Source organism: Erpetoichthys calabaricus, chromosome 1 (genome assembly GCF_900747795.2).
Source record: "Erpetoichthys calabaricus chromosome 1, fErpCal1.3, whole genome shotgun sequence".
NCBI classification, from domain to species: domain Eukaryota; kingdom Metazoa; phylum Chordata; class Cladistia; order Polypteriformes; family Polypteridae; genus Erpetoichthys; species Erpetoichthys calabaricus.
In genome coordinates, this window is record NC_041394.2 from 97679860 (window position 1) to 97695521 (window position 15662).

A 15662-nucleotide genomic window follows, 5' to 3' on the forward strand; every position below is an offset into this window, starting at 1 on the left:
TGGAATACACTTGCACTTGGAACTGACTGACTGCTACTCTAGTTCGCTTCTTTTAATAGAGGACATCTTCTCTTTATTTATTAATACTCCAGGAAGCAGGATAGAGCAAACATTAAATGCAAGCAAGGGGACCAGGTAATACATTTTATTCAGTCATTAAAATTTGTAACATTTTTAAATGTTCATAATTTGCCAAAAAGTGAAAGCAATTAAACATAAATAGATGTGGCAAATCAATTAATACAACCTGGAACATTTCAAGAGCTGTCATAGACAATTTGTGCGTCTTTGAGTCTCCTAAGGTCACATTTTTGCATGGATGTGTTCTTTCTGCTTCTCCTTTTTCCTGGTTCTTCTCTTCAATATACTTTCAATGTTAACTGATCATTTTTTTCATAGACGTTAAAGCGGGTCAGGATGTCTAACCTTTTGCTGTCCAATGTCATTTTCGGCAGACCACATCATTACATATTCACATAGTGTATATGTACGAAGATAACCAAAGGTTTGAGGGCTTAACTGTTATGCATGTGCAAAGTTCAGAAAATGATGATTAGGACCTGACCTTCCTTAAAATATAATTTTGCAGTTTAAAGTTTTGACTTTTTACTATTCAAATGGTGTCTGTCTACTCTTCTAACTGCAGTAAAATCCCTTCTCTGTTAAACTGCCATCTGCCTCCACTAACACTTCATCGTTCTGTGTTTAGAGAGTCAAAGAAAAGTGCACTTAGAGTCAAAGCATATAGGTTTACATATCATAAAATATTGTTTCATTTTTCAGTGTAAAGAATACGAAATATAATAATATCACAGTCCTGTACACCAATCAGCAAAAGATGCATAATTTAATTTTTAAAGGGATCACATTACATCTTGCCTGAAGAAGGGGCCTGAGTTGCCTCGAAAGCTTGCATATTGTAATCTTTTTAGTTAGCCAATAAAATGTGTCATTTTGCTTGGCTTTTCTCTACATTCATAATGGCTAACACAGTACAACACCCTAGTACTATAAAGGGATCACAGAAATCCCTAATTGGTTGAAAGGTCCTAAATTATCAAAGCTTTCAGCCAAACCCAAATCAATAATAGTGAACTGGTATCATTAATCTGTTACAAGGCACCATAACAGTTTTTCTGCCTGCTCTTCCCAAACCTGCCTTGCACCTGATGTTGTCATGTTGAGCATGACTTAGGCAGAATTAGGCAGAGTCTGGATGGATGGAAAACATTATTAATTTAAACAAATAAAATACATTTCTGACAGGTGTTGTCATTTTTGCCAGTCCAGAATATAAGGAGGCAAGTAACACTGCTTTTAAACTACAATGCCAATGGAGTTGTGATTAATACCAATTGTGTATCAAATTTGAGTGATTATTTTAATTATGTACTTGTATATAATGACCCATTTAGAAAAAGAAGATGGACAGTGCCCACACAGTTTGTTAAACCTCCGGTGATCAGCAGAATACAGCATATCTGTTAGCCTTCATGAATGAATGAAAGGATGAATTAATTGTACTGCACATACTTGAATAATTCAAAAAAGTCATGTTGCTTAATAAGTACATTTTCAAAAGCATTCTGTAATGTGTACAAATAATAATTACATATGGAGAGATAGTTATATTGCATTTGATTAAGTAGTGCTTATAGGGCAATGTTAAGAAATGTCTGCCTATGCCATCCCAGTCCATTTGGTACTTAATGTAGCAGACACTAAGTGTGTTCAATGACAAAATTAATCCACTCCAGCCTATAAAAGATCAGCATTGTATATTATAAAACTGCAGTAACTGCTCCTTGTTTCATGCTTTATAGTCTGAAAGAATTCACTTCAGTCAGCAATTGTTTCCAAATTGCAGAATCTTTCAGAATGAGAATTAGTGGTGTTATGTAATTTATCCATATAAAGTAGCTGTTATTTGATATTCCCAGCAATTTAAGCAAATGTTCTCCATCACATTTGGAGTATATAAAAGAGTGTGTTTGACAAAATAGCTGGAAATTAAACAGAAAATGTTATACTTAATCTCAGTTTATTCAATTATTTATTTTGTGTAATTTTAAGAAATCCAACAGATAGTACTGCCATCTGTACCACTGCTCAGAAGCTGCACACACCATTGCAGTTATGTAAGTAGTGCGTAAGTTTCTACATTTATTTCACCTGTTCTGCAGATTTATTGACATTATCAGACCACAATGCACTTTTGATGTAAAACGTTCATTGATCTCCTTCTAACAATGGCAGTTGTAGTTGTATGACACTTGCAGCTGCATGAAAAAAAATCACCTATATGAAAAGTGAACGTATAAGACATGTTTTTACAGTTTCGTAGATAATGATGATATCTTCTTCTCCATATCCTTGTTTTGCTGTCTCTTCTCTTTTTTCCTAAAAAAAAAAAAGGTTGAAACCTCTTTAGATGTATTTAATTTAAATTTACCATATTTTTTTGTCTTGGGTTTGATAACATACTATCATAGTATCTATGACCAAGAACACAGCCAACATGGTGGATTCAAGGAAGTCCTTGTTTAGCTACTCAGTTAACTAGGAGACACACATCTTCACACAGCAGAAAATTTTAAAGATTTTTTGAGTATTTCAAAATAGAAATCTTAACCTGGAAAGCATACTGTTGTATTGCCTAACGCTGCTGATTTTAAGCTTGACTGCTCTCTGAGTGGAGTTTGCCCTTTTGATTCTTGCTATTTTGGTTCTCTGCATAGCCACCTGCTTCCTGCAAGGATATGCATGTTAGGTTTGTATGTCCTTCTCATACACCGAAATTCTAACTTGTTATTTATCAATTCCAAGCTGGCCTAGAGTGAGGGACTATACTCTGTGAGGACTTGGTGTCTCAAGGATGGACGCTTCCTATGTTATGTTTAGTGTTGTTAGGATGGGTTTAGGCTAAGAAAGACACTGCAATGGAAAATGTGACATGAGAAAAGGTTTTTAATGTTAATGGGGTTAGTAATTGCTCCAAGCACAGTAATGGCAATTGAGGTTGCGAGACCAGTTGGTGTTTCTGAGATACGTGACTGCCAATGTAATCCTGCATTAGAACAACAGGCACAGAAAATACAGGGACAGAAGGAGGGAGGGATGGATGGATGAAGGTGTTAGATATGAAGTCCTCCAGCCTATTGAAGGTCAATACAGAAAAAGAGAGGGGCTTAGATAGATCTTCTCAGTCTCGCTCATGGCTATGAGTCACAGTGCACATTCTACAGAAAAACTAGATAGATAGATAGATAGATAGATAGATAGATAGATAGATAGATAGATAGATAGATAGATAGATAGATAGATAGATAGATAGATAGATAGATAGATAGATAGATAGATAGATAGATAGATAGATAGATAGATAGATAGATAGATAGATACTTTATTAATCCCAAGGGGAAATTCACAGAGGAACCAAATGAATTTGTAAGGTTCAAATGTCAACAATGCTAACTAACAGCAGGGCACATTATTTGCGTCAGAGGGGTTTCTGTTATTTTATTGCTTGATTCATTTTATGGTTGCATGGGGCAAAGCCTGTCCCAGCAGCCCTGTGTATAAAGCAAGGAACAAGTTCCTTTTGGGCAGACGTCCATAGCAGGGCACACTTGTGCACAGCCACACTTACCAAAACTGCTCCAAACATGAGTAATATGGTAGGTGCAGTAAATGCCAAAATAATACCCAGTGCGTACACACAACAATTCAGTGAAGTGCTTGAGCGTCTCAGACTTGAACGTTTCATTTTACAGACAGGGTCATAAACTGCACAGAAAGGACAATGGAAACTTAAAATATTTCTTCTTTAGCATGTGAATTTGCAATAAAAATACACATTTGGACAAGACTTGAAGGTGTTATTTGCAATCCAGCAACATTTCAAAACTTTTAAAACTTTTTAATTCTAAGCCATAAGGATCTACAGTGGAGTATCATGTACATTGGAAGGGCTATGGACCCAAGCACAATTCTTGTGTTTTGTTTTGATGCCCTTCATGCCTTTTTTCCCATCTTCATAATAAGTTTCCCTGGAAACCCATTGGATGGGTCTGGAGGACGCGTCATTGGCAGGGACTTATGTCATGATTTGGTATGCTTTTAGATCCCCATACACTACTGTTGCTTAATTCTGTTGCTAGGTCCGCTTCCATCATTACTGGGAATGTGGCCTCTGAGGTTGTCAACCATGTGTAATCAAAGCAATGAAATAAAAAGGTTGGCTATGAGTTCAAGTCCTTATCCGACATGCGGATACCAAAACATTAAGAACTCAAAATTCATCGTTGTGCTCCTTTCTCGTATGTAATTCCAGAGAGAGTGAGAAGGGACCTTAAGAACAGATCTAAGTTGTAGGTAGAGGATAAATGAGGGATATTATAATTAGACCTCACCAGCTGGAAAGTCTGCAGTCTGGAATCATCATAAATATCCTTGACAGTCAGAATACCCTGATGCATCCATGGTGGGAAAGAGATTAGCCGGCTGTCAGCTGTCTATATTTAATTATCTTCATTTGTTAAAAACAGAATGAGAAAACAACTGCCTCGTATAGATATTAACTGTCCCTCTCAGCTGCTTTCTATAGTGAAACAAAATTTTAACATTAAAAAAATGGATTTGGTGATATATTACTTGGCCCCCTATGAATGGTAAAGTCAATCCAGTAAGGTTGTATGTTTAGGATTTCATCCATTAGCTTCCATTGTCATATTACACTTGAAACATACACAGACTCTCATAGTGGTCACTGCCTTATGTGATGAATTGTTGATACAGCGTACCTGATTTTAAAGATGTGTGTGGGTTTACCAGTGACATTAGGTGTACCATCAGATAAATTCATCTTTTGCTTTTATTCAGGTCCACTGCCTGAAACAAATTGTTCTTTTGTTATTCACATGCTCTTTGATAATAAAAAAAAACATGTAATTTAATCAGGGAAAATAAACGCCTCGCCTAAATCATAAATTATCCCACCTCTTCTTGTTCTGTTTCTCCTAACACAGATAACGTGTCATTAGTCTCTAACTATATAATTAGCCACATGCCTTAATGATTATTAAATAGATGCTAAACAGAAGTTGCTTACAAGGAAACTTTAGCTTATCGGTGTGTTGATCACACACACTGTGATAAAATGTAAGTTCCAACAAAATGCAAGTAAAAAGCTGTCATAAAACAGAAGTTATTTTGTATCTTAAAATCTGAACTACAATAGTCCAGTATTGGTATTTGAGAATACTGTATTATATTTTGAGAGTAGCCTTTAAAAAGATTTGGATTCTCTTTAAATTTATATCAAGTGAACGTGAAGTCAAACTTTCAGTGCTGCAGTATGTCATTTGTGCATTCGCGTGTCATATATGGTGTGAACTGTTACTGCTTTTTTAAGATGCCACTGGAGTACCGCATTACTCCAAATTCACTGCACTTACCTCTGTACCTCAACATCATCAATGGTTTCTGGTAAAGGCATATTGAGAGTTTCTGGTAGGAAGATGACAACAAAGGCTGCTATTATAGGCACTGCACCATATATGATGCCTGGGAGAGAAGGCAGATGATCTTCAAACATCCTTATCAGCGGAGCTGTCATTGAACCCACACGGGCTAGTGTTGAGCCAAATCCCATTCCAGTCTGCCTGCAAGGTACTGTAGATAATCACTGAATGAACTACTGAGTGATTGGCATACTATTGAACGTTTCATACTGTGTATTAAAGGCTGTGACAGCATAGTGAGAAAGAAATCCCACTAGAATCTATTATAACACTCCCCTCTTTTAAAAAAAAATGTTTATCATTAAAATCATTACAATATACAAGAATTACATACAATGAAATGAAAATATATATTCACTGATAACTGATGTTCCTACAATGCATTCATATAAAAGTTCATACGTTTTTAACTGGTATTGCAGATTCCTAAAAGTTAGAGCTTCTACCTCATTTACTGAAATCCATCACACAGTCACTTCCTGTTCAGTGTTTGCACTTCTCGCCATGTCTGTGTCTGTCTGTCCTTCTTCTTCTACTCCAGTGGTCCTAACATGGAGCTTAGGTCCACTGGTGTGTCTAAACTAGCACAGTGTTGATGAGTGTGCCATGACATGGACTAGCATCTGTTGTGCTAAAGTCACAGTTTCTTCCCTGGCTCAGGTGTGGTTTCCTATTGTTTAATCTTTTTGATAGATAGATAGATAGATAGATAGATAGATAGATAGATAGATAGATAGATAGATAGATAGATAGATAGATAGATAGATAGATAGATAGATAGATAGATAGATAGATAGATAGATAGATAGATAGATAGATAGATAGATAAAACATTATTACCCAGATGGAAATTTTTATAGAAGCTCAAAAAATAAATATTATTATATTATAAATCTGTGATGCCGAACTGTGTCATATGCCTCAATAACTCAGCTGCCGTCACAGCGTCCTCTGTTTTACCTGGTCTTTCACTTTTGCTGACAAGTTTGCTCCTCTTAACAGCATTTGTGAGCTTTGTGGAGTGAACAGGAGCTTCAATATATTAGTACTTTTATTTGTTACTGCCACACACATGTCCGCTCCATTAACAGTACATTTGGCTTCCACTCATTGCGTCCAGCCCAAACTCATCTCTTTATTTACACTTTTGCACATATGATCTAGTGTTCATTTGTGAAGCAGTTCTACCCTTTCCTCCTTGCTGTGAACGATATCAAACTGCCATGTATACTTTTCTTGAAACAAACCCCTCCACATTGACTACACATTACACACAGCACCAAGTTACCCTGCATGCAAGCTTAAAACTCCAGTGATAAAGAATGAAAATTTGGGGGCCTGTCATTGTTTACAGAGTCTACATACAAAACAAAATCATGGACAATGTTGCTACTTTCGTAAACTCCAGATAGACCTAAGTTTTAGACATCATGTGCAGGAAATAGATGATGTCTAATTAGTCAGATTTAGTGAGCAAATCTAATCATAGTGAGACGATGGGGTTGGGACATGGCAAATACTAGTTATGTTTCCATCGATCGGCCTCTGATCTAAATTGGCCAGTTTTCCCTATAAAAGATGGAGTCCGTGATCGTTAAATTTCACAATCACAAAAAATTATTTTTTCAGCAGCTGCTTTTCTAAGTGTTATGGCAATTTAGCTGTAGTGCTCTTTTACGAGAGGTATTATGGTAGATGAGCAAGCACAAGACATTAACAGTTTTTAAATTAAGAAAGTGAAACGAAAGTGAAGAAACAGGAATCAGAGGAGTCATAAGGTGCAGTTACACAAAAAGGCAAGAACCTTTATAAATTCAAACCTTTTTATATTGTCCTTTAGTTAAAATGGACACAGCTTGTCTGCATGTTGATGGTGAGCAAGCTTGTGTTAAGTGCAGCAGCTCACATTTTCAGTTAGAAAAAGAAAAGTTAAAGAAAAATGTCAAACTGCTGCTTAGTAAACAATAGACTTGTTAGCTTAAAAGCAAAACCTGTCTATTTCACTTGTAAATTTGTGAAGCATGTTAGCTTTGTAAGTTCTTGATTAACGTCTTATGAACATTTGATAAACTTGTGGCTATTTTAAAGGTTTGTACTGAGTTTATTATTTGTTTGTGTGTGTCATACAGTGTAAGTTTCGGTAAGAAAAAATACTGCATATATTATAATGGTAATTCATATCTAATTACACCTCAAGAATAAGGAATATCAAGCTGGTATACTGGAAAACAAACAAACAAAGAAAGAAACATCTGTAGTGCAATTAAGGATTACAAATGATTCAAAACTATTAGTGCATGTATATTTACATTTAAGCAGTGTTCAACTGCGAATATCAATTAATTGAATGAATGTGTGAAAATAAGTGTTACTTTGTCAGACAAATGGTGAAAATGACTTTTTTTAACGTAAGCTTTGTTTCAGATAAGTACATGACAAAAGAAGTTAAACAATATGACAGCTTGTAATTAGGAGAAGCACTTTATTTTCTTTTATACTATATGTATTATGATGAAATATTTTCTATACATACTGAATTTTATTAGTTTAAAAAGACATGCAGGTGGCGGGTGTAACAGAGTAAGACACAGAGGACACAAACATATTGAAAAAGATGATCCACTGTGGCAACCCCTAATGGCAGCAGATGAAAAAAGAAGAAGAAAAAGTATGTATATTAATATCATTTTCTTTATTTTAGTTTTTTTATGGTCACTGAACAGTCATTTTTGTTAACGAACAAGTGACTCCTGTGGCTTATATTTTAATTATAAAAATACCAAAGTTATCGCTTCAATATAGAACTATGTCCGGTTGGAGGAGTTTAGTGTAAAACGTTTTTTAAAGGGTTTACTCAGTCAATTCAGTGACTTGAAATCGGTGACTGGTATTGTCCCTAAAAAAACCTAATTAGTACATCCCATAAAAATATTGAGCAGGTGAAAAACAATTCAAAAGACCAGAATGCACTTTACAACGAATTTACCTATATGTGACAAAATAAAATGGCTTCACTACTTTTTTTTCGAGCCCACTTCATTTAGTTCTGGGTTGCAGGGGACTGGAGCCTTTCCCAGCCACTTGGGGTACAAAGTGGGAAGTGATCACTTCCAATCGCCCTAACAGATCTCCGCCAATCCTTACCTAAGGACAGTGGGATAGAGTTCTCCAGTGAAGATGTACACCCCAGTGAAAGCAGCACCAAACAATCCTTTTCCCAGAACTGCCAACGAAGTCCGTAATGCCTTCATATCTAGAAATATGGAGCAAAAAACAGTTACAGTTCGGTGAGTTATACAGCACATATAACTGACAGAACAAACACCAGATTTAATATTCATTTCAATGAATCTTTCTGCCTTCTATCATAAACTGTTCGTATGTGCAGTATAGTGATGTTCTGCCAGATTTAAGTCACAGTCAAATTGTCCAATAGTGATCTTTTAGTGTCCTCTAACCTTTTCATGTAGTTGCACATTTTGTTTAATAACATTATTTCACCTTTATTTTCATTTCAATGTTGCTATATAATTAGCTTTTCTTTGAATACTGTTTTTGTTCACAGGATGCCATTTAAATATGAATTATAAAACTATTAAACACTGAAAAATATATGCTCACCATAAGAAATGAAGGCATTAGAAATAATCATAATGCCAGCCAGCAGCATACACCCTCCCAGAGTTCTCCTTCGACCAAGATACATCAAGGAGGCCGAGGCAAATAACTTGACAGGGAAGTCAATGGCTGCAAAAATCAGTTGCACCAGGAATACACTCACACCAAACTTTTGTAGATCCATAATCAGACCATAAAATGCAAAGCTGTTGCAACACCTACAGTGGATTGAAATAGGACACTACATTAATTATCATTTCATTAAATTACACCCATTTATATTATTGGCTTAGCACAATGAACTAGCCATGGTAAAGAATGTTATAATGTAAAATGATGCTCTGTATGCCTTTCAGTGAGTGCTGATTGACTTAACGTGCACTGTTCAGAAGACAATTCCTCTTTCACTTTTTACGAAAAACATTTCTGTTTTCTTCTGCAGATGTTCAATATGAATGGCCATACAAATAATATCTCTATGTCTACCGTATAAAGCACAGATACTTCTTAACATAAGTCAAGTTTTTGACATATAACTAAGGCCTTGCCTAATCTTTCATCATCTCTGTGGGCCAACTGACAATTGCTCAGAGTCATGGCAAGTGCTAAGAAATACTACACTGTGGTCTATCATCAGAGAAATAATGCCATACAAGTACCAAGAAATCTGGATTTAATTCCTGTCCAATGCATTTAACTTTTTCTTTAAATATCCATATTTTCTCCAGAGTACTTTATTACATTATGGGGGTGCTAGGCTAATCTATCACCCTTACATCACTGTTCCATCTTCCCTAGCACAGTATCTCTGTAGCATTTGATGTTATATGAGCCACATTTTTGACATAACTTTTGGCTTTACCATGACAAAGGCAGCTCAAGGTCAGAGTGAGCGATCGTAACCCCACTGCTGACTCAAATCTCACAACAAATTTGGAGTTACCAAATGTATTTAGTTTAAGGACAATAACATTTAGGTGCTCTAAATTTTAAAATCTGGACAAAGCCTGAAACAGAGCTACAGTTTCAAAATGAAGATTGGCATTGTCAAACACACGATGCTCGTTTGTGACAGGGGCGCCAATCAGGAGAACACAATGGGGATGGTTTATGCAGAAGCACATATACTAACCTCTCCACCTTTTCCAGCTTGAGAATGGAGGAGTAGTCTCAGAAGAATAGTTATTTCACTTCCTGAAGCCCCAGAAGTCCTGTCCTTTCTGGCACTTTCTCTAAATAAATACATAAATGGATCCAAGTCGCCATTCATACTTGGATCTGCAGCCGCTAGAACCACACTAGTCTATAAAAGAATTATGAACCTCAGTTGTTATTCTGGACCTTTCAAAGTCAAGTCTTCTATGGACTAGTGTGGGGCTCCAGCAGACAGAGGTCCAAGAATGAACGCGGTCCTGTGGTGGAAACAGTGTTTAAATAGGAATGGTACCAGAAGAGAAGGGACGTCATGAGGCTTCACAGCGCAAAATTACAATCAATTTTCACAACTTCTTATTTTGTTGACTTTTGTTGTCTTATTTTATTTAAAATAGCTGCTAATAAACTGGGATTTCATGGATTTCTCAACACTTTATTGTGTCATGTCTTGTTTCTCATAACAATATGAAATACTACAGTGTGATCTGTCAACAGAGAAACTGCACAGCACAGGTTGTGATGGTTTTGTAAAGGTTAGCATACTTGCCTTTCAACTAAGAAATCCAGGTACAATTCCAGACCATTACATTTAACTTTTTTCCTTAATCTAGTGCTACCTTCACTAATTTTTTCATGCCAAGCCGCACCAGCTGCAGCCATATTGACTCGAGAGTCAGTTATTGCAATTTGTAGATCTTTGCACCAGAAGGAAAGCCTAAGAATTTTGCATACAAAAATGCTTTTCAGGGTGGCACGGTGGCACAGTGGTAGCGCTGCTGCCTCACAGTTAGGAGACCCAGGTTCACTTCCCGGGTCCTCCCTGCGTGGAGTTTGCATGTCCTCCCACAGTCCAAAGACATGCAGTTTAGGTACATTGGTGGTCCTAAATTGTCCCTAGTGTGTGTGGGCTGGCACCCTGCCCAGGTTTTGTTCCTGCCTTGCACCCTGTGTTGGCTGGGATTGGCTCCAGCAAACCCCCATGACCCTGTGTTAAAATATAGCGGGTTGGATTATGGATGGATGGAGATGCTTTCCAATACTGAGAGTAGTTATTTACTAAGTGTAATGAGTTCAAGGGTAATAAAGTTTGGCAATTAAAGGATTCTTTTTCTCTTTCCACCTTTCCAGTTTCTAACCTGAGCAACAGTGGGTAACCCATATACTGTAATCATTACATAAAACAACATATGCTTTGAATGAAGAAGATGTCTCATGATTCATTCTTCTCTGAAATTAAAGAATCATAAATAAATCCAAAGGAACATAAAAATAAACAATATTTATATTAATGAACTACAATTTTATTTAGGGCCACTGCTCAAACTAATTATATTCTTAAAACATCATGAGAGTTCAAAACTCATTACTTTATCAAAAGAATCTTTTCTGACAATTCTGTTACAAATGAATTTCTTCTTCCAAAAATGAAGTTAATTTTGCTATTTTATTATTCGGTCTTAATTGAAAGTAAATCCATACCAAAGAGTCATAAGACACAGTGTGATCCTTCTCATCATGGGGGTGCGAAAGAGGTCGTAGATCGTGTATATCACTTTACTGGATTCAACCTCCTTCTGCATGTGCCTCTTAAGGACCTGGGGATGAACATAAGAGTGGGTTCTTTTTATAAGCAACGGTTTATAAATGAGATCTCCATTGTAGAACATAAAGCATTTCCACTTTATACATTTTTAAATATACTACATAGCATGTAAAGACCAGCATGGACAAAAGTTCCTGAAACTCAGTCCATAGGATAAGGAGGACAATTTTAGTAGACATGAAGGTAGAGATACTAGAAATGGTCAGGTTTTACCAAATGGACACGCTCAAGGTTCAGGAATATCCTTGAATTGTCGACTTTATGTAGTCTTGGTGCAACTGAAATTCTAAAATTTGAAGGTTATTTAGCAGTGTATAAAAAATATTTTATATTTCAGTTGGGTCTCTTATTGGTGGGATTTGTATTCACAGATATGAATATTCCTGAAAAAACAGTTCATGAGTTAACATCACTCCTTAGCCCCCAACAGCTCTGCAACAAGAAGAAGTTCATTTTGGAAAACCCAGCCACGTCATTACATGGCATCCACCACCTTGCAGACTTCTACTATGAATGTGATGAACTTAATTAAAGCAATGAAATTGAAGAGGAATCTCAAACACATTTTAACATTTTGCACAGCTTTGTTGAATTAATTAAAAAGTCAGCTTCCTGTAATGATGTTTCTCCCATGTACAAATATGTCAACCCCACAACCAGAACTGTCAGCCTCAACTGTTCCTTCTTCATCTGCAGCAGTGGTTCCCAAACTCAGTCCTGGTGACCCCCTCAGGCTGAAGGTTTTTGTTCCAACCAACTTCTGTTTTTAATTGGACTCCTAGCCTAATTAAGTGAGCTGTTATTTCCCAGTTTCTGTGTTTTGGGGTCAATGAAGAAATTACAAAAGTAAGTGTGTTAACACATTTTAATGAAAATTAAGCCGTTATATGTTGTCACACATGTGCACATGGGAGAAAGTCAAAGGGCTCGAATGAGAGTAACTCCATGCCAGACCAAGGGGTGGTGGAGTACACTAACCCTTTCTCTTTTTCTCCTGCAGACCACTTATGGGAAATTCTGCCTGGTTCTGATGACGCTACTTCCAGGTCCAGCCCCGATGACATCACTTCCGGTTCCTGCACAGATGACGTCACTTCTGGTTCTGGGCCAGATGACCTCATTTCCTCTGCCAAACTGCCATTTTTTCCCACATACATCAGTTCTGTCTTGAACTCAAATTTGAAATTTAGTTTCTTTACTTCTTCCAGCAACCAAACTACAATATACAGGGGGTGGCTACCCCAAACCTTTTTGTGGCCTTTTTATCCTTTATTCTGACAATGTGGATAATGCTTTTTTTTTATAGGTTTTATTTATATTCATCTGGATTTTCATTCTACCTTTACATTATTGACAAATTAGTGGGTCTGATGCCGAGGCAGTTGCAGCCTTTCATCATTTAGTGTTGTTTGCCCGGGGGTCTGCTTTGTTAATTTTTAATTGTCACTATTAGGATACATTGAATGGAGCAGAATACACAGAATAAGGAAAAAATAATATGAAAACAACAAAAAAGTGCTAGACATTTAAAGCTATAGCAAAATATAGAAACATTTTTAAATGTCTTATAATATAAAAATCATTTGATTGTGATTTTCTGAATGCAGAATAAGAGAAGAGAAAAAAGAACAACTAATTAAATGAGATCAGTTATTATCTATTATTGTTAATCTGATTGGAACAAAACCCTGCAGCCATAGGGGTCCACAGGATTGAGTTTGGGAACCACTGCCCTACACAAACAGAAACTCCTGCAGCATGCAGTTAACCTTGTGTGGTACATCATTTTTTTACCTGTTTATTTAAATTGTACCTGTGTGATTGTTACAAGCATTAAGTTGCATTTTTAATTCCTTCTTTGTTTTGGAAAATGTATACAGGTATATAAATGTATAAACATACAGTGGTAAAACTTTGGGCACCCTTGCTTAAAATGTCTGTTACTGTGAATAGTTAAATGAGCAGATGATGAACTGATCACCAAAAGGCATAAAGTTGGTATTTTCAACCATTCGTCCTTGCAAAACGCTTCTGATTCTGCAAGATTCTTAGGTTGTCTTGCATGCACTGCTCTTTTGAGATCTACCCACAGATTTTCAATGACGTTTATGGACTGTGAGGGCCATGGCAAAACCATCAGCTTGCGCTGCTTGAGGTATTCCATTGTAGACTTTGAGGTGTGTTTCAGATCATTATCTTGTGTTAGGACCCATCCTCTTTTTAACTTCAGCTTATTTACAGTTGGTGTGATGTTTGCTTCCAGAATTTGCTGGTATTCATTTGAATCTATTCTTCCCTCTAATAATGACATGTTTCCTGTACCACTGACTACAACATAAGCCCAAAGCATGATCAAAACCCCATGCTTAATAGATGGACAGGTGTTCTTTTCCTAGAATTCAGGATCCTTTTTTCTTCAAACACACCTTCGTACATTGTGGCCAAAAATTTCTATTTTTATTTCATCAGTCCACAGGATTGGTTTCCAAAATGCACCAGGCAGAAACAGACATTTTAAGCCAGGGTGCCCAAACTTTTCCATGGCACTGTATTTTAAAATATTACTTTAAATGTATCTACTAATTACAGATCAAAATCTCTTTGTCATTACTGGCTTTTACTGGCATTATTGACAAAGGCTTTTTATTCTCCTTTGTGTTAGTGGTGCACTTCCACTTTTGATCACCCAACACACTCCTGCAAAAGTGCACAGTACTCCTTTTTATATTACAGTAGATAGAAGCAGCATGTGATGTTGCCCAGATAAGTAATGTTAAGGTCTGGTCATTTTATCTTCTGGGCTGGCTTCAGTCTGTCTGATGTTTCACTTGCTTTGAGCCAGCAGGTGGCACAGGTGTAGAAACTGTAGTGCACAGGTTAAAAAATAAATAAAAAAAGACTAAAATAAAACTGGAGATACAAAAGTAGTCTATCTTGTCCATATGGCCGTAGTGATCGACTATGCCAAATTTGGCCCTGATCCGTCAACATGTGTAGGATTATATAGGGAACTCAAAGATAGACAAATATTCTAGTATATTACAGTACATCCGGAAAGTATTCACAGCGCATCACTTTTTCCACATTTTGTTATGTTACAGCCTTATTCCAAAATGGATTAAATTCATTTCTTTCCTCAGAATTCTACACACAACACCCCATAATGACAACGTGAAAAAAGTTTACTTGAGGTTTTTGCAAATTTATTAAAAATAAAAAAACTGAGAAATCCCATGTACATAAGTATTCACAGCCTTTGCTCAATACTATGTCGATGCACCTTTGGCAGCAATTACAGCCACCATGCTTCACTGTAGGGATGGTATTGGCCTGGTGACGAGCGGTGCCTGGTTTCTTCCAAACGTGACGCCTGGCATTCACACCAAAGAGTTTAATCTTTGTCTCATCAGACCAGAGAATTTTCTTTCTCATGGTCTGAGAGTCCTTCAGGTGCCTTTTGGCAAACTCCAGGTGGGCTGCCATGTGCCTTTTACTAAGGAGTGGCTTCCGTCTGGCCACTCTACCATACAGGCCTGATTGGTGGATTGCTGCATAGATGGTTGTCCTTCTTGAAGGTTCTCCTCTCTCCACAGAGGACCTCTGGAGCTCTGACAGAGTGACCATCGGGTTCTTGGTCACCTCCCTGACTAAGGCCCTTCTCCCCCGATTGCTCAGTTTAGATGGCCGGCCAGCTCTAGGAAGAGTCCTGGTGGTTTCAAACTTCTTCCACTTACGGATGATGGAGGCCACTGTGCTCATTGGGA

General features: G+C 36.9%; 1 protein-coding gene across 2 annotated transcripts in view; it reads right to left on the reverse strand.

The window, feature by feature from the left end:
• Positions 1–243: 243 nt before the first annotated feature.
• LOC114645908 (solute carrier family 22 member 6-A-like) overlaps positions 244–15662 on the reverse strand; it is a 41447-nt gene continuing 26028 nt past the window's right edge. The window contains exons 6-10 of one of the 2 annotated variants that reach the window (XM_051935539.1): positions 11775–11890; positions 9144–9358; positions 8667–8775; positions 5457–5663; positions 244–346 (exon numbers count right to left, since the gene is read on the reverse strand). In XM_051935539.1, coding sequence (XP_051791499.1) covers positions 304–346; positions 5457–5663; positions 8667–8775; positions 9144–9358; positions 11775–11890 — 690 coding nt within the window. In that variant the 3' untranslated portion in view covers positions 244–303. Of the gene's footprint in view, positions 347–2104; positions 2401–5456; positions 5664–8666; positions 8776–9143; positions 9359–11774; positions 11891–15662 lie in introns of those variants that run through there. The other variant, XM_028793827.2, reaches the window with a different exon arrangement.